The sequence below is a fragment of the Lagenorhynchus albirostris genome, chromosome 5 (assembly GCF_949774975.1).
Source record: "Lagenorhynchus albirostris chromosome 5, mLagAlb1.1, whole genome shotgun sequence".
NCBI classification, from domain to species: Eukaryota; Metazoa; Chordata; class Mammalia; order Artiodactyla; family Delphinidae; genus Lagenorhynchus; species Lagenorhynchus albirostris.
This window is the reverse complement of record NC_083099.1, coordinates 144,908,421-144,934,507: the sequence shown is the minus strand read 5'-3', so window position 1 is coordinate 144,934,507 and position 26,087 is coordinate 144,908,421. Positions and strand designations below refer to the sequence as shown.

At 58.2% G+C, this 26,087-nt stretch overlaps 1 protein-coding gene across 1 annotated transcript in view; it reads right to left on the bottom strand.

Moving 5' to 3' along the window:
* Positions 1 to 26,087, bottom strand: part of PCBP3 (poly(rC) binding protein 3) — a 57,749-nt gene that overhangs the window by 5,490 nt on the left and 26,172 nt on the right. Inside the window, exons 3-12 of the mRNA XM_060149478.1 lie at positions 21,814 to 21,968; positions 19,677 to 19,700; positions 18,502 to 18,534; positions 18,025 to 18,141; positions 17,064 to 17,195; positions 16,115 to 16,243; positions 13,033 to 13,107; positions 10,083 to 10,124; positions 611 to 689; positions 116 to 175 (exon numbers count right to left, since the gene is read on the bottom strand). Of these exons, the coding sequence (XP_060005461.1) occupies positions 116 to 175; positions 611 to 689; positions 10,083 to 10,124; positions 13,033 to 13,107; positions 16,115 to 16,243; positions 17,064 to 17,195; positions 18,025 to 18,141; positions 18,502 to 18,534; positions 19,677 to 19,700; positions 21,814 to 21,968 (846 nt within the window). The remainder of the gene's footprint in view (positions 1 to 115; positions 176 to 610; positions 690 to 10,082; positions 10,125 to 13,032; positions 13,108 to 16,114; positions 16,244 to 17,063; positions 17,196 to 18,024; positions 18,142 to 18,501; positions 18,535 to 19,676; positions 19,701 to 21,813; positions 21,969 to 26,087) is intronic.

The following is a 26,087-nucleotide window of genomic DNA, read 5'->3' as shown; positions in this document are numbered from 1 at the left end:
GGGTGGCGCCGGTGTCCCTTCCCCGAGGCGCTTGGCCAGCAGCCCCCTCGCCCCCTCCTCCCGCCAGGTCCCTTCCTGGCCTGCTTGCTCTCCCTTTAGCGTGGTTTTCTTTTACCTGACGACTGGCCCATCAGATTTTGAGCTTCTTCGGAGGAGTGTAAAGGCAGCTTTTCTCCTGGAGAGCAAAGAAGAAACAGATTTAATGTTTTGCCCTCAAGGAGAGAAGCAAGGTCACTTCAACTAGGGAAGCTCAAAGTCTGACTGGTGCGCCACTCTGAGCTACGGGGACGCCATCCCAGGCGAGCCGCCCTGCGGGTGCACCACCTCCTGCAGGAGGGCCTCCCCGACGGCTGGTGGGCAGCAGAGAGCAGGGTGGACCCTCGAGGGGGGGGTGTCTCCTTCAGGAAGGCCAGCTGTAGGGTGACTGACCCGTCATGGAGACGCACAGAGATACCCCCGCCCACCCGCGGCAGCGTGCAGAGCGCCGTGTCCCTGGCCCTCACTCCAGAGCTGTACTTGTTCCGTTCACTGCCCTGAACACAGACCGCTCGGAAAGAGAAAGGCCCCAGGTGAGAAGAGAGGAGGTCAGAAAGGGCGGCTGGGTACGTACCGGGGAAAGCGGGGTTGGTCTGTCCGAGGGGAGGAAAGGGGGTTTGCTGCATGGCCAGCTGGTGGAGCTTGGTCAACTGCTGGGGTAGGAGGGACACGAGAGCTAAGAAGGTTATTGTCATCGAGTACAAGTCACACCAAATTAAAAACGCGTAACGGAAGTCTGCACAGATAGATAGAAAGGGGGCCATGCGACACATGGCAGACGCAGCAGCACGCAAGGACTTGGCCTGGGATAACCAAAGGGCCGTGGTCGGCTGGCAGGCACACTGAGTCCTCCCCTCCCTCGGCCCCCGGCCAGGCGGGCCCCCGGGCTCCACGGGGAGGGTCTAGAGCCACGGAGCAGGACCCGCTGGGCCCCAAGTGCCTCAACGTCACGCTGTCACTCGCGGGACCCACTCACATCGGTGGGTCGGCCCCGGGCCTGGCCCACCCCACGGCCGGCATCCTCCCCCGCAGGCCCTCGCTCTACCCATGGGGCGACTTGGAGGGGCCACCTGCAGGCCCGCCCCCTGCGGCCTCCAGGATTACAGGAAGCAGTGCTGGAAGGCTCCACCGAGGGAGCTGCAAGGGCCGCCAAGAGGGTGCAGGGCCCCTGTGGGGAGTCCCGTGCCTATGCCCCTTCCCCCCACCCCCCCGTGCCCCATCCCTTGTCACCTGCCCCTTGGCCCCCATCCCCCAGCCACTAGACATTGGTGGGGGCTTTGAAATGCAGTTTCTTTAGTTATTTTATCTGAGCTTCACTTCTTAAGTAAACACTACAAATAACAGAAGATAGGGGCTGTCTGAATGCTGGGACCCCCGGCCTTGGAGACTTCCGGGCATGTCCTCAGCCCTGGCTCACCCACTGGCCCGGCCCACATCTCCAGCCAGGAGATTCCAGGACGTGCACTCAACTCCCAACCTTCACAAAGGAAGCCCAGCCCGAATGCTTCCAGAGCCCGGAGGCCGGCATGGGGCCTCCAGAGAGCCCCTGCGGCTGGCAGGTGTGGGCACCCAGGGAGCATGGAGGGCGCCCCCAGGTTAGACGAGGGTCTGACCAGTCACCACTTGGGTCCCATTCTGCAGAACGTGTCGGGGGTGGGGGCAGGTACAAGCGCTGGGATCTCCACGTCCATGGCCTTCACGGGCGAGCCCTCGGGCGACAGAGGAGTGGGTATGCTGCTGGCCTCCCAGGGGCCAGGCGTGCTCTCCTAACAAATGCCGAACACCCCTTCCCAGTACGTGGGGGATCACGGCTGCCCCACGGGGGCTCCTCCCGAGAGCCTGCCACCCCGTCACGTGTCCGGCAGGTGCGGCCGTGGGGACAGGGCTGGTGGCACGCTGGCCGGCCAGTCCGGCCTCCTCCTGCCTCCACAGGTCGGGGTCCAGGGGCCGAGCCGTGCCCAGCCTGTGGCCTCCGGGCACACCTTCCCGGTAGAACCTCCGCTGTGCTGCCGCTGGGATGCGGGTGGGTTGTCGCTGCAGCCAAACTTTGGTGTCTCCTGGCCGCTCCTGTGGCATCTGCCAGTGTGGGGCTGCCTCTTCCCTCCCTCCCTCCCCGGAAGCGGTAGGCCCACCGTAAAAGCAGCCCTCCCCCACCCCAGGCCTCTCCCCACTCTGGGGGTGGGCCTGCTCGGACAGAACCGGCCTCATCCCAGATTCAGGTGTCATGCCTGGCAGCTCTGGGGCGGGGACGTGGTGACCTGAGGTCAGATTCAGCTCTGAGAGTCCCCGGTGAGGGGGGGCTGGGGGCCGACAGCACACCTGCTGCCCGGCAGGTCTGCCCTGTGACTGACACCACTGAGCTAAGCGTGGCCTGAGCAGACATGCACAGAAGCCCCCTGAGAAGAGCACACCCGGGAAACACCGCTATGGGGACACCAACCCAAGTCTTGGGGACAAGAGGTGTGAGGGGACAAGAGGTGTGACGGGACCCGTACCTGCCATGCCACGGGCGAGGTGACCCCGCAGGGAAGGCGCTGAAGGGTGGGAGACCCCGCTGCGCGGCTCGGGCACCCTAGCAACGGCTCCTCTTTCCAGGGGCCCATAAGAAATGTGGCAAGGACCCATGGGCGTTGGGGCATGAGGGTGTGTGTGGGGGGCACCGACTGGGTCCTGCAACCCCGCCTCCCCTGAGCACATCGTCACCCCCAATCACGGGGACACCGGGCGGCGTCTGCGCCCTGAGCCCACCTACACGGAGCGCTGGAACCGGGTCTAAGGTCTCCTCACAAGGAGGTAACACAAGTTCCTAGGATGGAGGAGGAAACCCTGTCTCTGGAGACAACAAACATCCAGTTGGCTGTCCAGAGCCCAGCCCAGGGCAGGCAGGCCACCTGCTCTGATCGTCACTGGGATTTCGTGCAGACACCACACTGGTGCAAGAGGAGCCGCCTGGCGCGGGACTGGCGTCCTGGGGGTTCCAGCCCTTCACCCGGGGCCGGGGATCAGCGGGGAGCCCAAGGGGCGGCCCTGCGGCACCTGAAGGGCTTAAGGGGCCTTGGCCAGGCTGCTCTCTGCTCCTGGTCTGCGATGTTACCCCCGTCACATGCTTATGTGTCCGACGGCCGGGCTGGCATGGTCCCCATGAGGGCAGGGCCCTCTCCTATGTGTCCCCGAGTCTCCAAGAGTGCACTGCTGTGCGTTGGTCGAGATGGCAGGGGAGAGCGGGGCTCTGGGGGCGGGAGAACTGGTCGGAGTCGCCTCCAACACTGATCAGCTTTGGAGAGATGGGCACATCTGGTCTCCGTGGGCCTCGTGCCCCTGTGTGCGAGGCCCGGTGCCACGTGAGGGATGGGCAGGCTGAAGTGCTGCCCACGTGAGTTGGGGGTGAGTGAACATCGCAAACCCGCGGGGCGTCCCCACCTGGCCACCCAGAGCCCCTGCCCCGCGGGCGCTCCTCTGGCCTCTCCATCACCTGCTCTCAGTTAAATGGGTGAGCCCGCCGGCCACGCATGTCACAGGCACAGCCAGATAACCCGCGCGGTGGGCGCCGCTGCACCTGCAGGGTCTGGCATGCAGAAGCTCAGGGATTCAGGCCCTGACCTGTCCCACTGCAGTGGATCTGCTGCTCTGTATGAAACAGTGGCCACACCAGCAAATAGATCCCCCCTCAGGCACCCACGAATATAAAGTGACATCTCGGGAAGGACTGACCGGACGGTGGTGCCTGGAGGAGCACCCGTCCCTCGAGTGGGTGGGCGGCTGGGTGTCAGCTGGCATCTGTCTGTCTGTTAAGGCTCTGGCCTTAACTTTGCCTCCATTTCTACATTTGTAAAGGAGGGTGCAGCACTAAGTGCTAAGGGGACTTCCCACTTTTCGAGATATTTCTGCCGTAAAACAAAACAAAACGAGAATCAGACTTTCTAATCTGGCCAGTGCCTACAAACCACTGCGAGGGAAGATAGGAGGGGAGGGTGGAGGGCGGAGCCAGCGGGCAGGCGTCAGTCACAGACATTTCTCCATAACTGCCTTTTCCACCGAACTCTGTGTCAGAACATAAAACATAGACAAACACTCGACAAGTCAGAAGGATTCATAAGCGCACGGCTCCACGAGTCATCAGCAGACGGACATGCCACGCACCAGCGTTCGCATCTAGGGACGGGCCGCCTCGTGGTTTAGTCTGCGAGTCCCGTTTCCCCTTCTGTGAAATGCCTGTGTCTTTCGCCCATTTTTCTCTTGGGTTGTTTTTCGCTGATTCACGTAAACGTATGTATTTCAGATACTAATCCTATTCCAGTTATATGTGCTGAAAAGATCTTTCCCCACTCTCCTTATGGAGCCTTGAGAGAAACAGAATTTAAAGATTTTAATGTAGTTGAATTCATCACTATTTTCTTTATGGTTTGTGCTTCTGCTTTAGGAAATCCTTCCCTGATCTGTGAACTGAAAGATACTGTTTTCTTCTAAAAGTGCTAAATTTTTCTCTCTCGTGTTGAAGTTCTTGGTACACAAGGAGTGGGTTTTTGTTTACGTTGTAAGGACTATCCTATCAGATGTCGTCTGCGTGACTAGCTTGGTGATTCTTGGCTTTTCCTCTTTCACGTAAAATTCCAAACAGCCTGCGGGGATTTTGTGTGCGATTGTACTGCATCTGTACCTCAACCTGGAAAGATCTTTGGGGTCGTTTCCAGGAGGATCGTGTGTCTCTCCATTCACTGTGGTCTTCTGGTCTTCTTTAACTTTCAATAACGACAAGATTTTTTTTTTTTAAATTCACCTTTTAATTATTGATTTCAATTTAATTGCTCTATGGGGAGAGAGTCATCTATCTGATTCCGATTTTTGAAAGATGCTGAGTCTTCTTTACGGTCTAGGGTGTGATCAAGCTGTGCAAACGTTCTCATGAATTCAGTGGCTGTGCTGGGGGAGTGTTCGGTGCACGTCGGTTAACTCAGGCTCACGTTGCACTGTCAGAATCTCTGTACTTGTCTACTTGGCCTTCATTGAAAGAGGTCTGTTAAGGTTCCACTGCAACATCTGTTAAATTCTCTTAATGGTTTGTTAATTTTTTCCTTTATATATGTTTGAAGCTATGTTTTAGGTGCAAACTTAAATGTTTTATCTTCTAGTGAAGCATTTATCAATAAGTAATGACTAAGTAATTTCCTGTAAAGTTTTTTTTCCCCACTAATAATAATAATGGTGTATTGTTTCGTTGGGTTAGTATTTTCCTCGAATAGATTTTCTGTTCTTTTAATTTTTCCAGGTCCTTATTCTTTAGGTGTGTCTCTTGAAAAAAAAAAAACTGATATATTTTTTTGTTTCTGTTTCCTTGTCTTTTTGTTTAGCTTTTCTTAAAAAACCCTCTGACAGCCTTTGTTTTTTAACTGGAAAGTTTCTCCCGCTCTGATTACAGTTACCCACAGATGTAGATGAATTTCTGTCATCTTATTTTAATTGTCCTGATCTTCAAGGGTTTCTTTTCTTTTTTTCATTCCCTTCCTTTTGTGCTGATTAATCTTTTCCTGTCACCCGCTTTCCCCTCCGTACCTTTTTGGAAGTTATGAAAGTGAACGTGTTTCTGATAGTCACCACTTTGAAATTTTAACACGTACATTTAGTCTTTTTTTTTTTTTTTTTTTTTTGCGGTACGCGGGCCTCTCACTGCTGTGGCCTCTCCCGCTGCGGAGCACAGGCTCCGGACGTGCAGGCTCAGCAGCCATGGCTCACGGGCCCAGCCACTCCGCGGCATGTGGGATCTTCCCGGACCGGGGCACGAACCCGTGTCCCCTGCATCAGCAGGCGGACTCTCAACCACTGCGCCACCAGGGAAGCCCCATTTAGTCTTAATTCAATATCTTTGCCTTCCTCCTGAACGATACAATGACCTACAGGATGTTTTAATCCCCTCAGCCACATCCTAATCTTATGTATGCTGTCGGTGCCCATTTAGCTCTGTTATGTTAATCCCAGCAATTAGATAGCATTGATTTTGATTTTAAAAAGTTTGTTTTCATTGACCCAAATGTTTAAATTTTAATGTAGTCAAAAATATCAATGTTTTCTTTATGATTTGTGCTTATGTTAAGGAAAGAAATGGTAATTTTTTTTGCTCACCATTCTTTCTTGCATTTATAGCCTTCCTTCTGGGATCATTCTCCTTCTACTGACCGGTGTCCCTTAGGAGGTCACAGTTGTTTGTCTGAAAACGTCTGTAACTTGGGAGATCCTCCGGAGGTTGCATTTTAGGTTGACAGTTGTTTTCTTTTCTTTTGCCACCACAATTGCTCCTTTATAATACTCCTTCTCTCTCTCCTCTCGGAAGATTCGCTTCTGGTCTTAGGTGTCACGCGGCTTTACTTGGACGGCGTCTAAAATGGATTTTGTTTGATCGAGTTGGGGATTTCTTGGGATTCCTGAATGTGAGGTTTTTTTGTTTATTGATTCTGAGAAATTCTCTGTGCTCATCTCTTAGAAGCTTCCCTCCCTCCATCCTATCCACTAATCCTGGGACTTCAACTGGATCTGTGTTCTCCCTTCTCAGTCCTCCTTATCGGTGTTTCTCAGACTTCCCGTGCAAACAAGTTACCCAGGGTCTTGTGAAAATGCAGATTCTGATTCTGGGAGGGGCGGGCTGAGGGCCGTGCCACTGAAGAGCTCAGCTCCGAGGAGAGGGTGTGCAAGCCCGGGGAGGGGGCGGGGGCAAGAGTTAACCTGCCCCTGTTTCCTGCTCTGCGGGAGGTGAGGCCGGGGCGCCTCCCCGCCACTCCGAGCTGCGAAAGGAGAGGATTGAAGATCCTCGGATCTTGGAAGAACAAAGAGCCAGAGGTGCAGGCGTCGGCGGGGTGGCCGTGCAGGGCTCTCACCAGAAGATGCTAGGAGCAGCCTCAATGGCGCCTCCCTGTGGGCTCCCGGAGGGGGACACCAAGGAGGTGGGCGGGGAAGGCACTCCATCCCCGGCTGTGTCCACTGTGAGCAGAGTCCCAGGGACCACCGTCTGCACGGGATCTAGCTGTGCGCTCCCACTGGTTTCTTCTACTTACTATGACTCATTTGTTCCCAGTTTCCCCACTGCTAACTCTCTAAGTGACGAGCTTCCCGGCTAACACGGCGCCCATCTACCCCCAGATACTCAACACCCTCTGCTGGGACCCAGCGTCGCGGGGACCGACAGCTCCGCTGCTCCTAGCCCCCAGCTCTGGCGAGGGCCCCTCGAAAGCCCATGTCCAGGCTCCAAGGGAGGCCGCCGGCCCAGCTGGCTTCTGGTCTCGATTCTGCTCGCTTCCAGCACTCCTTTAATGAGGGGATGCTAAGTAAGGGAGTGACTTGGAAACTTTAAAGAGTAGAAATAAGATTCACACGTGAGGGCGTGCCTGACGTTGACTGATTTCTCCCAGAAGAAACCAATTTCTTCCTGGTGTAATCAGTACAGGGACAGAAAGAGCGGAGGTGGGAGAGAGCGGTGGTGGCCATGCTGTGTCTGTCCAGGCTTCGCATCTGCTCCTGCGTCCTGAGTTGTGGCCACCATGGTCCTTCCTCGTGTCTGAAACTACACCCGACCCCTCGGGCAGGACCCGTGGGCGGCCGTCCTGGAGCATTCTGGCCACAAGCCGTGACCAAGGCCTGCAGCTGCGACAGGCCCAGTCATGCAACAGTCCTTGGCTTCTCCGAATGCCCAAGAGCTATGAGCTTCCAGAAGGATTCCGGTAAAACAAGGGCTGAGGCAGGCAAGAACCTGGAGGGAGACTGGTGAGGGTGGGGCCCTGATTCCTACGTGGGTTAAACCAGAAAGCAGGAAAAACTGCGCACATTTTAGCTCTAGATGAAGAAATGCTCAGCTCTAAGAAATGTATTTTCTCAAAGTCTGTGCCTGACTTAGGAAGGAATTAGCGGCTGAGATGACAGTGGGGTGTGTGTCAGCCACTGGGGTTGAAATATTCAAATGGTGTATTCAGTTACCTTATAAAATAAATTAGTACTTCCTGTAATTATTATATTTGCATTCTAAGAAATGAAGCTTTTAAAAAATTCCTACTGAATATTAAGCTCAGATAAAAGTGCCTTCCTGGCCGTGGTCACTCGTCACCACTTTATTTTGTTTTGAACGATTCTTAGTGATGGTCCAAGCCTTCAGCTTTGCATTCCTGCAAGGAAAGCATTTATCAAAGTCCTGCTCTTCTGTCCTAACAGTTGCTCCGTCACACGTGCGGCCTGGGGAATGCAGGGTCCTTCACAAAAGCCCTTTCACCATAAAAAACCAAGTGTTTCAAATCTCTGTCAAACTCAATGAGGCAACCATGTAATAGCTAGCTATAAATTAGTTTAAAATCCGAAAAAAAATTGAAACTACCCATTTTTCAGAAATACTGAGACAATCACATGGAAAGAGCAAAACAACCAATTGATTTGAAAACCAACCAACCAAACCAGTCAAAGTCCCCCGGCCTCGCTCGGTGCGTGTGCCCTGGCCTAGGGAATCCAGACCAGGAATTCAGGCCTGCAGCGCAGAGGCCTCGGGCAGCAGGGAAGCACAGGTCTGCCATGGGCTGCGGGTCGGGGCCTCACCTCACTGCTCTGGGTAAACCGCCCCTCGTGGCCCAGACCACCAAGTGTGCTGAGTTCTGAGTCTGCTTTTGCACAGATGCTTTTCCAAAGGCACAAGGCCACCAGCCACGGGGAGTGAAGGCTGTGCCGCCCTGTAAACCGGCTTCTCCTCCGATCTCCGTCACGCCACGCGGGCGCTCTACTGGGGTCCACGGAACCCACACGCCACGGTGCCCGTCCCGACCCCACCAGTGCTATGCTTTGCTCACTCCACATGGGTGACGGGCTCCCTCCCCGGGTTCCAGCACCTGCCGTGCCCTGGGTCACAGCCAACTGTCATGTGGGATGGGGAGGGCAGGCGTCCCCCATGTGGCTCAGGACGGCCCCCAGCCCCGTCTCCACCAGCTTCCTCTGACTTTTGATTCATGTGTGTTGCGTAATGAGGATTTTTTTAAAAAGGAAAAGCCGTTGGTTTTTCTTTTCTATTCAATAGAAATGTCCTGCAATGATAGTGAATTGAATCTCACATGTACGCAGTGTCGGTGAATTCTCATAACTCTCCCTGCCCTGACTTTACGTCTTAAGGCGGCCGGCTCTTCACCTGCCAGTTCAAAAGTGCGAGCGTCTGCACAAGATGGGCGGGCATCGCTGTCACCTGCGGTCCCTCTGCCTGGACGGAGCCCGCCCCCCACTGGCTCTCCGAGAGCAGCGCACGTGGACCCGCCTTCCCAGGACAGAGGACACTTCTTGGGTCGGACCTCAGCTTGCCGTGCCTGTGGCCGTGGCACACAAACCCACCCACCTCTTCCGTCTCTTCCCTGCACCCCGCTGCCCGGGCCAGCAGCGCAGGCCTCGCGGCCCAGCCTATCTACAGCCCTGTGGCCTGCGGCTCCCCTGCAGTGTGCTCGGGGCGTCCAGTCCTCCAGCAGCAACACTGCGCTCAGACTGGAACCCAGTCCGGAGCGGCCCTGGGCGTGGAGCGCGTCCTAACGCTAGAACAGAGCCTCGCCTGCCGCACGGGCTCCCAACAGCCTGGATCTCGTGCATGCACGGACCCTGCTCCGACTGGGGCCTGAAAGGGAGCATGTAGCTTCAGCAGTTGTTCAAAGCCCATCCAAGGTATCCTGGCAGCCCTGCTCATGACACATCACCTGCCTGCTCAGGTGCCCATGGGGCCCAAGCAGTCCCCGCCCGCCAGGGCAGGCGCCGGGGACAGAGCAGGCCCGTGGCCCCCGCCCAAGGCCCCACGTGCGCAGGAATAGCCGGGACTGCAGCCACAATCAAGACAATTGGACGTCAGGCCAAGTCCTCCACAGGAGCAGAATCAGTGCTAAGAGACTAAAGGTTACTCAGGGCCATATGGATAGGACACAGGTCAGGAACACTGAGAACAGTATTAATATTATGGTGTAATATTAATATTAGTAGCGATGGACAGCGGCATGCAGGTAGGAGGGAAGTGGAGACGAGAAGAGAGGTGAAGGGACGGAGTAAAAACTCACATCTGGGTGGGGGATGGCGTACTGTCCCTGGATCGTGTAGGCCTGGAGAGAGAGAGACACTGTCAGCTCGAGAAGCGGCAGCCATGTGTCCCCCACCGCGGCCTCCCCTGCGGGACGAGGGCCCTCCTCGGGAAGGGCTTTCCTGCAAGCAGGCCCCGGGCCCTCTGGTTAAGGCCTTCCCCCTTCACGTAGGAGAGGCAACGCTCCCAGGGCCCGGGGTGCAGAGATTGGGGGCAGGGTCCTGGCATCGAGCCTCCCCCCGGGTCCCTCGGTGGCTGGAGCTACAACCAGACACATGGTGGGGCGAGGGGGGGGAGGGGAAGGGCCAGGCAGCCGGCTTCCGACTCTCACTCCCTTGCCCCTCAGCTGGCAGTATCTAAGAACGAGCTGGTGACCCTCGCTATGAGTCACTGATTATTAACCCTTTGAGAATTTAAGCGGCTATCAGAGTAAACACTTTCAGGACATATTTACTCCAAGACACCCAAACAACAAAAGAGAAAACTTTAAAAGTTGACTCAAAACCAATTTTGGGAAGGCCAGATTAAGTAAGAAACGCACCCAAATGAGCCACAGGTTGGCCGATCGCCCTCCAGCCTCGGAGGACGGGCGGCCGTTGTGACTCGGGGGCAGCACGCTCTTGGCACAGCTCCCAGAGGGGGCTTGTTTTGCCTTCACCGTGTCACTTGCCTTCAAGACAGTGACTCGGAGTAGCCGCAGCGTGTGTGTGGGCCCCGAAGCCTCTCCCACCGCCCGCCCCGCCTGCCTCAACAGTCCCTCAGCCAAGATGCTTCCAGAAACTCACAGCCAAAAAACAAACAAACCACACAGAGTCGAGGGAGAGTAAAGACAAAGACTTGCCACTGGGACTCGGTGACGTGGAACGTGCGGCACCAGCCACGCTAGGCCTGCAGGTGGGGCAGGTGCAGAGCCCCCGTCTGGGGGAGGCCCGGGCACCTCGTGGGGAAGGAAAGGAACCTGACCAGAAACAGCACGCATCGGGGAGGCTGTGCGTGCTCGGGGCCGTGGGACGCCACCAGGCACTGCGCCAACGTGTCCCCGAGCGTGACAGGCCCTGGGACAGTGCCGCCATGTGCTCCCCGACTGGCCGTTCTTTATCCCAGACACTTTCAGTTTCTGACTTATCTTTTCATCACTCGGGTGTTATGGTTTCTAGTTCTACTGGAAGTGCACGGGCCGCCTACCATCGTCTCAGGGCAGAGGTACAGACAGACGACAGGTCACAGGTTCCGTCTGGATGAAATCTTTATGGACCGAAACTGCTGGGATGGCAAGAAGTGCCTCTCGGCAGCAGGGGCGTGCGGGCATCTTCCCAGGGACAGGGGGAGGCGGGAGGCTCTGAAGCCTGGGTGCGCAGCGCATCCTGCACGCGGGCAGGGAGGGCCCGGGGCCTGGTACAGTGACCCCTCTGCCCGCTACCTGCAGCGCTGCGGTGACCCTCCTGTGACTCTGTCCCCCACCGACGACCAACACTAGTCAGTCGCTGGCCACACTACCTGTCCCTGGGGCGCAGGCGCTGGGTTAAGGTGCTGAGCCCCTGTGAAGCCCACGGCGGCGGGGCCCTCGCTGTCCTGACTGGGGGATGGGTGATGCCCTGCTTTGCCGGCCGGGGCGGGGCTGGGATGGGCCCGGGAGGCTGCCAGGCTCTGCCTCATGTTAACATGCCTCCCCTCTGAATAAAGCCAGCGCTTCTCCATGTGGAATCATCGCGGGCTTGCTTGCTGGGGCTGAGGCCACGCAGGTAACTCACCTGCCGCTGATCACGGATGCACGGCAGGAAAGGAGCTCTGAACGCGGCGGGCCGTCTGCGGCTGGCCTGAACCACGGGGCCGCTGCCCCCTCCCCCCGGGGATTCGCCACAAACGCTGCCGCAGGAGCTCAGACCCTGCCCTCACCTCACGGGGCTCAGTGGGAGAGAAACCGGGCAAGGTTCTTTTACAGAGCAGAGAAACACGTGGAGAGTTTGCATTTGCCTCTTTTCCTTCTCGGCCCTCCCGTCCCGGGTCATCCGGGAAGTCTCTGTCCTAACTCTCCCTTGAACAAGGCACACAGCACTGCCGCCTGGACGCAGAGCTTCCCCTGGCACGCTGGCCCGGCCTTTGCAAAGTCCCTCAGCCGCGGCTGCCGTCACCCTGCTGTGAAGGGACAAAGCGAGCTCCTGGCGGACGCCTCTGAGCCCGGTGCCCAAGGGCAGAAGACAGGGCACGGCCCCCCTGTCGGCCCCTCCAGGTCCCGCTAAGCCAATCACTGGCCTCAGACAGAAATCTCCATGACCCCTGGTTTCCAGGCCCTCCCTGGCAGGAGAGAAAGCTCAGGGGCTCCCACCAAAACAGCAGGTGTGTGAAGTGGCCACGGCCGGCCTGCTGGGCCTGCGGCCAGCGTGGGGCAGGGTGGAGAGAGAGGGTCGTCCCTGTAACGGGATGCCCAGCTGGCCTCCCCTTCATCCTTGTCTCTCCCTCACGTGCTCCTGGGGGGAGCTCGTGTGTGGAAAGTTGGGAACGTGTATTTCAGGGGAGATGGGGCCAGTTCTCACAGTCGTAGTTGCCTCAACCAGGAGTCATAAAACCCCCGGTAACGCTCGCAGCCCTTGCTGCCTCCGAGCTTCCTAAAAACACCAGGAAGCTAGACTCGGGCGGTGCTGCCCGGCTGAGCAGGCCTGAGCCCGGACCAGGGTCCTCCTGGGCCCGGACGCCACAGGGCGTCCGCCTCGGCCCTTTCTGTCTGCGGACGCTGCCCGGTGGGTCTCTCTCGCGGTGGCCCGCATCCACCCCAGGGCCGGCTGCGTGCCGGGAGAGCTCTGCGTCCAGCGTGCGCGGGGGACACGTGCACGTGAGGAGGGAGAAAACCTGAGTGCACTAACGGGCAGCGGCGGGGGCTGCAGTAAGAGGCTGAGGTTGGCAGTGGAGGCCGAGAGCGGCTCGGCTCTTACCTGACCACCTGCAAAAATGACAGGGGTGGAGGCGGGCTTTGGGCGGTAGGGAATGGTGGCACCTTTCGGTGGGGACTAGGAAAAGGGACAGGAGAGGGAGAGAGAGCGTCAGAGCAGCTTCGCAGCGGGCAGTCGTGAGGCCTCCTTCCGACCCCCCCGCGCGCCCGCCCTCCCCAGCCCCCAGGTCCGCCAGGGACCACCGCCCTACACACAGCCGCAGCAGGAGGCGGCGGGTGGCGGGTGAGGCGGGTGGACGCGCCCCGCCCGCGCCCGCGCCCCTCCCCAGGCGCCAGCACAGGCGCCGCGTTCTGCGAGGGGCGGCCCCTCCTTCAGTCCTCGGGAAAGAGCCCCCGGGGATTCGGTGCCAGTGCCGGGGCTTCGCGTGGCCTGGGCTGGCGTTCAGTCGGCATAATCGCGGGAAAGTGAGGGACATCCACCTTCACTGTTTAAGAAAAGAGCCATCATTTAATGCACCTTAGCGTCCAAATGAAATAGTCCACAGCTGTGATGCAATTCGCTACAATTTCCTTTCATTATTCTGTGTCCAAAAGTATAGGATTCATATCTTGGGGTGAACGATATTCTCAAGCACCAGGAGTCGGCCAGATTCTGATGATGTCAACCAGACCCCTTGGTCAGAAGCCATCAGGCCCTCCCCTGTCCCCTTGCCTGGGTGACCGTCTTCCCTGGGAGCAAAGTCCACAGGGCTGGGCCTGGGCTGTTGTCGAGAGTCCTGAGTCAGCAGCACCACCAGCCAGAGACAGAACTTAGGGACCAGGGTGGCCTGTCTTTGCTGGGACTTCCTGCGGCCATTGCCCACCCAGGCCCAGCCACCAGGCAGTGTGACCTCAGAGTGACCCAACCCAAGACACACACAGGGAGGTGGGGACAGCAGAGGGGTTGGCAGCTTCAACTCTCAGCCCAGGCCATATCATGCGACCTTGTCCATGCTGCGTGCCCTTGAACACACTGTGTGACCTTGGATGTGTGCTGGGTGACCTTGAACACAGTGTGACCTTGGCCTGCTGTGTGACCTTGTGGAGAGCAAGAGGGGCTGCTTCGAGGGCCCGTGTGCTGACCGCGTGTGGGTGACGCTGGGCTCCTGTCCTCCCGTCTCCGGCTCGTCTGAGGTCGTGTCCAGGCGCCTCTGCAGCGGGGTTCTCTGTGGTCTCAGGGCGATTAGGGGTCACTGGGCAGGAAGCGTGACTACCCTGAGTGACCGTTTCCGCTGCGAAAGGAGGACTCGGTCCGCTGCGAAAGGAGGACTCTGCTGCTGACCCCACTCCATCCCTGAGCTGGGGGGTGGGCTCCCCACTTCTCAGCCTCAACTGTCACCTTGCTCCATGGTGCACTCCGACCCCGCCGACGGCAGCGCCCGCCCTCCGCTGGCCCTGATGGCCATGACGCCCGGTTCCCTTCGAGCTGACCTCTGGTGGAGGGAGGCCTTCTGAGCACACGCCCCCCCACCCAGGGCTGCGGGCCCGACCCTCACGTTCTCCACCGATCCGCCACTCCTCGAGCAGCCCCTCCCTCCTTCGGTAGTGATTTCATGGGCGGAGCCCCCCACCCCAGAGGCCGAAACTCCAGTCACTCTTCATTTAACATCGGACCAGGGGCTCCTAGCTGCGGTGACGCTTCCTCCCCCATAAGTGGCTGCTCCGGCCTCCGGGGGCTTCGTGACACCAACGGCAGGAGGCTTCATCCCCGTCCCTCGAGGACCGATCACGCCTGCCCGTGTGCTTCAGCGTTCACCGTTTCACAGCCCTGGGGGCACCAGCGCCCCACAGCCAACGGGGTCAAGCTCTCCTGTGGGGTCACGTCTGACCACAAACGTGGCACAAGCAAGGCCACGTGCGAGGGGTCCTGAGGAGCCCACATGTCCTGTTCTGACCTCGTCGGGGACACCAGAGGCGGCATCCCTCCTGGAGCGGTTCACGTCACCCCGCCTCGCCCGGGCACCGCCGCCCACCAGGCCGCTTGGGCATCTGCCACACTAGGGGTGCCGGGCCCTGCTTGCTACCCACCCTCACGGCCCCTCGCGGTCCCAGCGCCAGGACTGAAGAGAACACAGATCCTCACCGTGACCAGCGTGTGGGGAGAGCTTCAGAACAAAATATCTAGAAAAATATTTTTGATTTCCCAGCATCATACTTCAGGAAAATAAAAGCGCTACAAATTTTTTTCTAAGGAGTTGGACATGGTGCTTTAACACCAAGTCAAGTACAAAAGAGGGAGAGCCCACCGCTGCCCCCGCCCCGAGGCTAATTCCTGCAGGAGACTGCTGTCACCTCAGGCAGACCCTCCGGCAAGGGCTCCGGGCACGGGGGGGGGGGGGGGGGCCCAGGGGGCCGGGCCACCAGCACAGAAACCTTTCGTTTGAGGCACGATGACTTCATTTTAGCTTAAGAAAGACCAGCAAGTATTATTGATAGCTTCAATTAATCTTGCAGCAGTTTGGGTATTGATTGAAACTTCAATCTTGGGTTTTTTTCCCCTCAGATTTTCAAGAGAGGCTTTTCCTGCTCAGCTGTGCCTTCCTTGCTTCTCCTTTGGTTAATCCTTATGTTTACTTCTTTCTGTCTTCAAAGTTGGGGCGTTTTCGTGTGCTTTTCCTAAGTCCTGCCCATTGTACCTCGGCGGCGTCTCTGATGCCCGCAGGCTGGGCCCACGCAGTGGGGTCCTGTCCATGGCGTGGGCCTCTTCACTCCATCTGCATCTCCAGCCCGGACCTGGCCCCAGGGCACACCTGCACCACTTTTAAGGACTGACCCTTTGCTGAACGACCCTCACACCACGGACTGCTAACCCTTTATCCAACTCCAGAAATGAGGGGAGGGGCTCACGCTCCCCACGTTCTCCGTTCGCCCCCCAGGTCCCCAGTGAAGACGACCGACCCACCCGAGGTGGCAGGAGCCTGCACCCCAGCACAGCTCTCACTCAGGCCATCCCTGAGGCCCGCCCTCACGCGGCCCTGACCACATGAAGCTTCAGGGCCCCGAGGCCTCCGGCGCTCAGAAGCCCCGGCCGGCACGGAGTGAGGGGCTGGCTGGCGAGGAGCCCTGGACTTGTGGACAGACTGTACCTCCAGCATGACCACACAGATCTGCTTGACACACTGGATGATGGCGTCGGGGGTCCCCGAGATGGTCACTGCCCGCTCCGTGGAGTTGGGCAGCATGTCCCCGGCCACCTGGACCTGGGCACCTGTGGACTGGAGAGACCAGGCGTCGGAAGGGACCCCACCGAGCGGGGCAGTGTGCACTGCAGCGGCACTTCCTGGGTGCCCCCGGGGGCGTCCAGGGCACAGCACGCCTTGGGACACCCCCCGACGCTGCCCCAGGTCACCCCCCCACGCCCTCTGCACGCTCCGTCTGGAGCCCCCGGGGCAGCCCCATCCAGCTCAGCCCGCCGCTGCCAGGGCGCCGCGGACCTGGGGCAGGGCGGGCACCGCGGACCTGGGGCAGGGCGGGAGACACTGGGTGCGGAGCGGCATCTCAGGAGGCAGGGTTTTTTTCAAATGTGTGGAATTCTCTCTCTCTGTGGAGTCTGAGGTCACAGAGAAAGACGGATCCCAGTCACAGGGCCTAAAGCGAGTGGCCATCTTTCCTGGAAGGAATCAAGCCTGGGGGCTGCCATCCTTTGGGGAAGGGAAGGCCTCGGGCTTTCCTTGGGAGAGGAACTTGTGAAGGTAAGGTGGGCCCCTCAGGCAAGCCCCACCCCAGCTGGGACGGCTCAGCGACTCTCAGGAAACGGGGCCTGGCAGTGGGAGCAGGGGCCTCCTGGGGAGAAGAGCCCGTGCCCTGGAGCCCAGGACTGGGTGGAGGGGTGCCACGGCCACGTCCCGGGAGTCAGGCCTGGGCTCCTCTGCGTGACGCCCGCAGCGGGGGCTCCCACGGCCACTCTGCCTCGTGGCTCGTCCCTCCCCTGCCGCAAGCTCTGTGCTGCAGGGTCTGCAGGGACCCGGCTAGTGCTCTGCCCTAGGGACAGCCTGACCGCCCACGCTCGGCTCCCGGGTGGGGAGGGATCGTTACCTCCCTGATCTCCTTGATCTTGGAGCCGCCTTTGCCGATCAGGGACCCGCACTGGCTGGCGGGGACCACCAACCTCAGCGTCACCGGGGGCTTGCTGGTGGCCGGGCTGTTGGTCATGCAGTTAATGATGTCCTGGGGAGGGAGAGGCACGTGCGTCGGCCGCAAGAGCCTAGCAGGCTCCCTGTCAGGGGTGGGGGAGACGAGGACGAGGGGGAGGCAGAAGCACGATGGCAAACAGCTGAGGGTGAACAGCAGGAGGACACGGTGGCCGGGCTGGGCTGCTCACAGCGGCTGCGAGGCCGGGCCAGCCTCAGGGGAGGAGGTGGGGGGCGGCTGGAGAACACAAGGGGACCCCCAGGCGTGCACGTCTGTGCAGTCGCGCTGCTGCCGCAGGGTGGGGCGCAGACGCCCAGGGTGCCTGGACTCAGGGTCCGCCCTCTGTCCCTAAGGCCTGGCGGGCAGAGAGGGGCTTGGACAGAGGGGGATCCATTTGACAGAAGGACCTACTCCCCGGCTTGATCACCCTTCCAGTAAAGACACGAAATGCATCTCTGGTAACTTCCAGCAATTTCAGAAATCTCGGAAACACATAAAAAGCTTAAGGTCGGTCTCTGACAGAGGCACACAAAGGCGCACAGACACACAAATGCGCGTAGGTGTCCCGGGCCTGGCTCTCCCTGTGTCCGTCCACATCCGAGCCAAGCTAAACACACTGGGGGTCAGCTGCTGTGGACAGGGCTGAGGCCTGGACGTGGCCGCCTCGCTGCCGGTGCCAGGCCTTCCCTGAGGACTCGTGGTCTGGGGGCAGGCCCCGAGGGACCGCTCAGTGAGGGAGGGGGGCCTTGGGGGAGGAGGGACCCTGGTCGGTCACCAGGTGGACTGGAGGGGGCAGTCCCCGGGGAGGCAGAGGGGCTGAGAGGTCCCCTCTTCCGGGATAGGGCTCCCCAGGGGCGCCCCTTACCTCCTCAAACTTGTAGGCGATCATGGCAAAGGCCTTGAAGATGGCGTCTGTCGGGCCCGTGATGGTCACGATTCTTTCTGGGCAGTTTCCTTCCGAGATGTTGATCCTTGCCCCGCTCTGGGAGGGAGATACGCAGACCCCAGAAACTGGATTAAAGCCTTGGGGCCGGCAGTAGGCTGGGTCCTAGGCCCTACTGACCACTGGGGACTCGTGCAGGCTGGTGGCGCCCGAGCCTCAGCACCGATGGCCGGTCCTGTCCTACTGTGCTGGCTGTGACCCGGTCGTGACTGGGAGGGCACCTGAACTGCTGGTGTGTGCTTCGGGGCTCCGAATGGCCATCCCTCGCTCACATCCCTGCCATGCGGGGCTCCCGGCGGGTCCCGGCCGCGTGGGGCTGGGCGCAGAGCTGCTAGGAGGCCCTGGCCTCCTCCCTCCTGCCCTCCCAGAAACAGCACGCGGCTCAGGGCGCCAACTCACCTCTTCACGCATCTTCTTCACGGTCTCTCCTTTCTGGAACAGAAGTTCAGACAAGGGAGGGGGTCACTTGGGCTTCCACCACAAGCACGGGAGGCTGGGCGCCCCAGCCCTCAAAGGTGGGCTTCAGGCCCAACATGCATGACTCCCCAGTTGGCCCGCTACCTCGCCCAGGGCACAGGCTGTGGGCTGGGCAGACCTGGCCCCAGGGACCCGATGCGGCTCCACGTTTGGCCTGGGCACCTGCTCCACGGGGCGGGTTTGCACCCGTCCCCTAGCCTCACCGCCGGCAAAGCGGGGACCAGGTCCTCGGGCGATCCCATGAAGAACTTGTGAAAAGAAGCCTGACTCTGAGCTCTGGGGGCTCCCCCACCATTCAGGGACCACGAGGGACCAGCGAAGCCAGAGACGGTCACAAGGAATGCGGGTGCGGGGTCCTGGCCCACCTCTCTCCTACACACACCCAGCTTCCAAACCAGCGCTCACTTTCCCCAGGGGAACGTTTCTTTGAGAATGGACTCACCACCACTCAGGCCGGAGGTGGGAGACTGCTCCCAGGAATGCACGTGGGAATTGGTCCTGAGCTCTCAAACCCGGGAGGAATGACTGGCCACCAGGGCAGGTGGACAGTGGGGCTGTCTCGGGGGGTGACTCCCCAGCTCCCACAGGGCTGGAGAACGGGAAGCTCTGCGACCAGCCTCATGGGGGTGCAGCCTGAAGGCGACGGGGCAGGATTCCAGCGGGATCCCCACTGCTCGCCTGGCACGCACCGTGCGCGGCTCACCCCCTGCACAGGGCTGGTCCACACCTCACTGTGCCTCTGAGATATCCCAGTAGAGGCAGAGTTCACACAATGGTTACCTTCCTGGGACTTCCCTGGTGGTGCAGTGGTTAAGAATCCGCCTGCCAATGCAGGGGACACGGGTTCGAGCCCTGGTCTGGGAAGATCCCACATGCCACGGAGCAACTAAGCCCGTGCACCACAACTACTGAGCCTGTGCTCTAGAGCCCGCAAGCCACAACTACTGAGCCCACGTGCCACAACTACTGAAGCCTGCGGGCCTAGAGCCCGTGCCCTGCAACAAGAGAAGCCACCGCTCACCGCAACTAGAGACAGCCCATGCATAGCTACGAAGACCCGAGGCAGCCAAAAAAATAAAAATAAAAAAAATAATTACCTTCCCGATGATGCTGCCAACTTCCTGTAGGAAAAGAATCACAGAAAGATGATGTCATAGAGCAGAAGGAGCATAAATCCTGTGACAGGCGCCGAGGCCGTCCAGCTTCCGAGTCATGAGTGAGGAAGGGAGACTGGACGGTCAGGAGGGAGCGGGCAGGCAGGCTGCCCTGCCTCTGACCGACAGACAGACAAAGAGAAAGAGAATGGCCAGCTGCTCCAGATAAACATGTCAACAGGTATCAGCTGCGCACTTAAGGCCTCAAGGAAACCCTGCGAGAAATGGATGAGAGATAAAGTCTCCCCCAGTGATTCTGTGACGCATAAAAATGTAGCGCTGCTATTGCTATTTGACTGTTTCTAAAAAAGGTAGAACACTGAAAGACTCCTGAGCACACCCACCGCCATGGTTCTAAAGCCTGGGGCCCGCAATGGCTCCGACGCGCTCCCGCCCAGGACTGCCCGGCGCAGCACCTCCCTGCCTGGGACAGACCCACAAGGCTCGGCCACGGCACCTCAGGGGGGCGCGGCCAGCCTGCTTCCAGCCGCAGAGAGCGGCTGCCACCATCAGACTCATCTTCCTTATACAGTGAAGCCCTCAGCGACCACAGTGTCCTGGGGAAACGCCTCAGTCCTGCGAGGCCAGGAGGGCGCGTGTGCGGCAGGGGCTGTGGCAGCAAAGGGCAGCTGGGCACGGGGCGGTGGCCCTCCGGCAGTCAGGGCGCCTCACCCCCCAGGGGCAGGGTTTGGTACTTGCTGTGGCAGCAGCTGCTGGAGGTGGGGCCGTGCATCTGACCTCAGACTGCCCTCCACGGTACAAGCCAGCTCCGGACAGCCTTGACCAAACGCCACCCACCCTGGGAGCGGGAAAGGCGGTCAGCATCCCTCCACCACGGAAGGGGAGGCTCTAGGTGTGAGCACCAGCTTCCGGAAATCTAGGGAGAGCAGTGCCCCAGGTACTATGCCAGCCCCTACCGTCCCCTGGGTTTCTCATGGTACAAACACCAGACAGAGGAGCCAGGATGAACCCTGTGCTATTGGACTGGAATAGGGGGTGTGAACTCAGGGAGCCCAGTTTAGAGATAAATATGCAAATGTGCGCAGACATAGGTGTGTATGATTCTACACACACCCACACACACAAGCGCACGCGTGCGCGCACACACACAAACGCATATTCCCTAGCTCTGTCTGGGGCCCACAGTAGCCCAAAAGCCGTGAGTACCCCATGTGCCCACCTCTGGGCTCTAACACCATCCCACCATCCTCCACTCAAGAGAGTTGGGTTCTCTACAGAAACGGCTGATTCCAGGACCAGCAGGAAAGTAAGGATGAGCAACAGCGGTATGCAGAGAGGATGTGCAGTCAGAACGGTGGGGCCCCCCAGGAGGACACACGCCAGCTTGGTGGGGCGACACACGCCAGCTTGGTGGGGCAACCACGCCAAGTCAGGGACCATGTGAGCATCAAAACTAATAATGACAGTGCGGGGACAGCGTGGGGACAGCGTGGGGGGTGATGTGAACAAAACAGCAAACCCTGCGTCCAGGAAGCCATGATTGAAGCAAGGGTGGCACACAGGACGTTCACGCAGCACCTAAGTACCCGCCAGCAAAGACGCCCTGATGACTGTGGAAGAGGAGTTGGGGAGATGCCCAGCAGGTGCCCCCCACCAAGTGACACCCTGAAATCTGGACTACCTGATAGGAAAGCTTCTGTGACACTCCTGCCAATGGTGAGGAAACGTCAGAAAAAGCCAAAGTGAGGGACATTCTTTCTACAAAAGAACTGGGTGGGAACTTTGCTTTCAAAGCAAAAGGCAAAGGAAGCATGGGGAGCGCCTGTCTGAAGGGCAGCCCTGGGATGACCGGTGCACTTGAATGGGGCCCTAGCCCCCTGGCCGGCACGTGTGCATCAGTGTTAGTGTCCTGGAGGAGAATGCCCTCGCATGTAGAAAACACACTAGGGCACAGGGGATGGGGCAGCAGGCGGGCAGCTCAGTCGCGAAAGGTTCTGGGAGAAACGTCATTTGGAGTCATTTGGAGTCGGAGGTTGCTTAGAATTTAAAAGCCTCATATGAAACGAAGACCCTCGCGGTGGGCGTGCCTCCCCGCCCCTCCCCTGTCCCGCCCCTGTACCTTTCCGTGCATGAGCAGGCGGATGGTCAGCGTCACGTTCAGGCCACCTTCTGAGACCTTGGACTCCATCTTTCTTCCAAAATGTAGCTGGGGGTGGTGGCTCAAGGTGCCGAGGGTGCCGTGAGGAAGGACAGATGGGGCCCAGATGGTGTCACCTGGCAAGGGAAGGCACACGTCAGGTGACCGGGCCTGTACGACCGGGCCTGGGCGGGTGGGTGGGTCGGTGGGCTGCCGCCTTCAGCATCGCTGCTGGGGAAAGGCAGAGGCTTCCTGGGCACCCCAGTCAGCGCGAGGAAGGGCTGGTCCCGGCACTCAAGGTGTGGCACCTGTGGGGACCTGGGGTACATGGCAGGGGGGTGGGCCTCGGGGAAAGCCCGCCAGCGAGTGACCTGGCATCAGTGCTGACTAACGCATGGTCCTGGGCCTCAGTGTCACCTCTGTGATGAGGGACCCCGGACCAGCTCCCTCAGCCGCTGGAGGGGAAAAGGGGTGACCAGCAAGCCTGGGGACCCCTGTGTGTCTGGGGAGTGTGTGCTCTGCTGTCACCTTGGGTCTGCCCATTTCCCACCACGCTGGTGCCAGAATGCTCCCCTTCACCCCTAAAAAGCCAGGAGATTACAGATCTGTGTTCCCTTTATGTCTAGTCGAGATTCCCTCGTTATCCTCATTCTAAAGTGCATTCAGTCTCTATTAACTAAACGGCCAAACAGCTGAGAGTCCCCCTTCAGAAAGTTTTCAGAAGATGCTTTACATCCCATAGCACGGGTCTGCTTATTGTATCATTTCTGCAGTGTATCGGTTCAGCACTTCACCCTCCAGCCAACATTTAGGCTCCGTTTTAAGATTTACAGGCAAGGAATGGTCACAGTAGCGGACCTGAGGACGGCTGGAGAGCGAGGCGCGTGTGCCGGTGACTCAGCCTGACTGTGCGGAGGACAAAGACAAGAGGCCCCCGCCCAAGGTCCGCACAGGGTCCAGGCCCGAGTTCAAACGATCGGAGTGGCACCAAATAGACATGGCTCCCTGCCACGCAGACACCCTGCAGCAGCCCTGCAAAGCCCTTCCTGAGCTCAGGGTGCGTGCCAAGGCTCAGGTACCTGCACCGATGAACCGGACGGCGGGGGGTCCAGGCGGGGACGCCGCGCCTCCTTTTTAATTAGAAACATCTCCTCCAGGGTCTGGGGCCATCTGTTATGTAAATGTTTCCAGCCCACGGTGGAGAAAGTGGGTCAGCGAGCGCCAGGGGCGCTCCAGGCTGCAGGCTGTCAGCCACCATCAGTCACACGGGCCAGTGAGCGCCGGCCTGCTTCACGTGGCCACGAGTGGGCATCCCAGGCCTCCGTGGACCCTGGCCACAGAAGCATCCCCAGGGGCTGTTCAGGTCAACCGGACTCAGTACCCCCGACCCTGAAGAACCCACCCTGAGATGGCAGGCGAGGGGCGCCGGGAAGGTGGGGGCATCCTCTGGCCATCCCGCCAGGACCCGGGACACCTCCCATCAGAGGCCACCCCAAGTGTGCTGGGCCTGCTTCCCACCTCTGTGGCTGCCAGGGAAGCTCTGCAGGAGGCAGCAGCTGCACTCCTGTGGGTACAGCCGTCCACACCCAGCCAGGCGGCCAGTTCATCAGAAAAAGCCCTCCTGAGACTCACTCCTCCCCACACTTGGTGTCCAGAAACCGGCGGATCCCTCTCGCCAGCGAGGACCCCTCCTTCTGTCCTCCTCACGCTGGGGATTTAATGTATTTTACTCCACTTGATGAGAGGAAGAGGAGGAGCAGACACGGTCCCCCGACCCACCCCATTTGTTACCAAGTCCTGACACGGGGGCAGGGTCCGCGATTTATTCCTCTTTTCTAGTGTCTTGAGGAAGAAGCTGGTGGCATGGTTGTAAAATCTTACTTTTGGCCTAATACAGTGTTTAGTTCTATAAATTTCTTCCTACATGTGGCTTTCATTGCATCCCACGAAGTTTTATATTTGTGCTTTCTGTCCACTCATTTCAAAAGACTTAATTTCTCTTTTGATTTCTTTTTTGATTCATGGGATATTTTGACGTGTGTTATCAAATATTTGGAGATTTTCTAGATAGCTTTCTTCTGTTGATTTCAAATTTAATTCCATTAAAGTTAGACAGCATATTTTGTACTACTTGAGATATTTTAAATTGATTGAGAATTGCTTATGGACCAGAACGTGGTCTATCTTGTGTGACTGGGTGGGACGTTCTACAGATGTCAGTAGAGCTAGACGGCTGGGCGTGCTTTTCTGTCCGCTTATCCCAATATTGAGTAGGGATGCTGACGTCTCTGACTGTGATTGTGGATTTGTCTGTTTCTCCTGCAGTTCTATCTTTTTTTGCTTCATGTATTTTAAGCTCCATTGTTAGCATCGTAACATCTAGCATTGTTATGTTCTCTGGATGAATTGACCCCTTTACCATTATGAAAGATCCTTCTTTATCTCTGGTAATATTCTTGGCTCTGAAATCTACTTTGACATTAATACAGACACCCGACCTTACTACTGATTAGTGTTAGCATGGTGTCTCTTCTTCCACCTCTTATTTTTAATTTATTTGTGTCTTTATAGTCAAAGTGAGTTTCTTGTAGGCAATATATAGTTGCCTCCAAGAAACTTTTTAATCTTTTTCGACAATCTGCCTTTTAATTGGGGGTGTTAGGACTATTCACAGTGATTGTTGATATGGTTGAGTTTAGGTCTATCATTCCACCATTTGTTTTCTGCTTTCACCATCTGTTCTTCGTTCCCCCGTGTCTATGTTTCCTCTGCCACATTTTGGATTAATTGCATACACTTTGTGATTCCACCTCGTCTCCTTCGTTCACTGACTAGTCTCCACTCTGGGTGTTGTCACCCAGGCAGTGGCTTCAGGGCCTAGGCACAGACCTCTAACCTGACTCAGCCCGTGAGCTGTGGCGTCGCCGCCTGACGGGTGCAGGACAACCCGACAGCAGCGTGTTCTCCTTTCTCCTCTCGGCCTTTGCCCTGTTACTGCCACACATTTTAGTTCCGCCTATGTTATAGATCCTACAGTACTTTATTTTTGAAATTTAAACAGTCAATTAGGGATTGATCCCAATAAAGGGATTTGGATAATAACGAAAGTGTCTTTCATGCTCAACCATGTAGCTCTGCTATCATTTTTCTTCTACTGTGAGAATTTCCCTTAATATTTGTGTGGGGCAGGTCTGCTGGTGATGAGTTCTCTCAGCTTTGGGTGTGTCTGGACAGTCACCTTCTTTTGAAGCCTGTCTCACCTGGTGCAGAATTCCAGGTGGGCCGTGCTGCCCTTCCCTCCTCACCGCACTGTGTCCGGAGGGGTCTACGGCAGTCTCCCCTTTGTCCTCTGAACGTAACCTCCTTTTCTCTAGCATATTTAAAGGTGTTTCTCTTAATCACTGCTCTGAGCAATTATGTTATTGTGCTGTGCCTTGTGTTTTTGTTCTTGGGGCTTCACTGAACTTCTTGGATCTGCAGTCTTAGAATTTTCATCAAATTCGGAAAACTGCAGCCATTGTTTGCTCGAGCATATATTCTGCTCCCCGCGCAGGGAGGGCCTCCATCTGCAGGCATGTCAGGCTCTGCCCTCTGCCCCTGAGTCTCACTCCGTGACGTGCCATTTCTCCTCTGACTCACTGGATGGGCCGCTCTGCTGTTGACCATCCAGTGCACTTGGCATCTCGGATCCTGCAGTGTCACCCCCAGAAGCCTGGCACGGGTCCTTTTCTGTGTCATCACGTCTCCACTAAACACACTCGACCTTCCTCTTGCTTCCTGAACACAGGCTGTACAGTCATAACGATGACATCAGTGTCCGTGTCCCCTGGTTGTATAACTGTCATCGTTTCTGGGTCGAGGGCCAGGCAGTGGAATGCAGCCCTGACACCGCGTGACAGTGACGAGAGCGCTTCCCGTGTGGGTCACAGAGTGAGTGCCGGCGGCACCTGGTCACTTCCAGGGGCAGCAGAGCCAACACCCACCAGCCAAGGGTGGAGGAGATCTAGGCGCTGCCTCAGACCAACCTGAAGGCCCGGCCCGTCTCTGAGCCGCACGGCTCTTCCCGATTTCACGGGCGGGATCCTGCACGTGGCCAGGGTGCCCTCCTCGGTTCAGTCCCATCTATAAGGAAATCATCCAAATCTGACCACCGCTTCCAGTGCACGGGAGACACAAATCCATTTCGACTGCTTTGCTCGGCTCCTCGGCTGGAGGACACGAGTCACCTCGTCCCGCTGACGCAAAGCCTGAGGCTA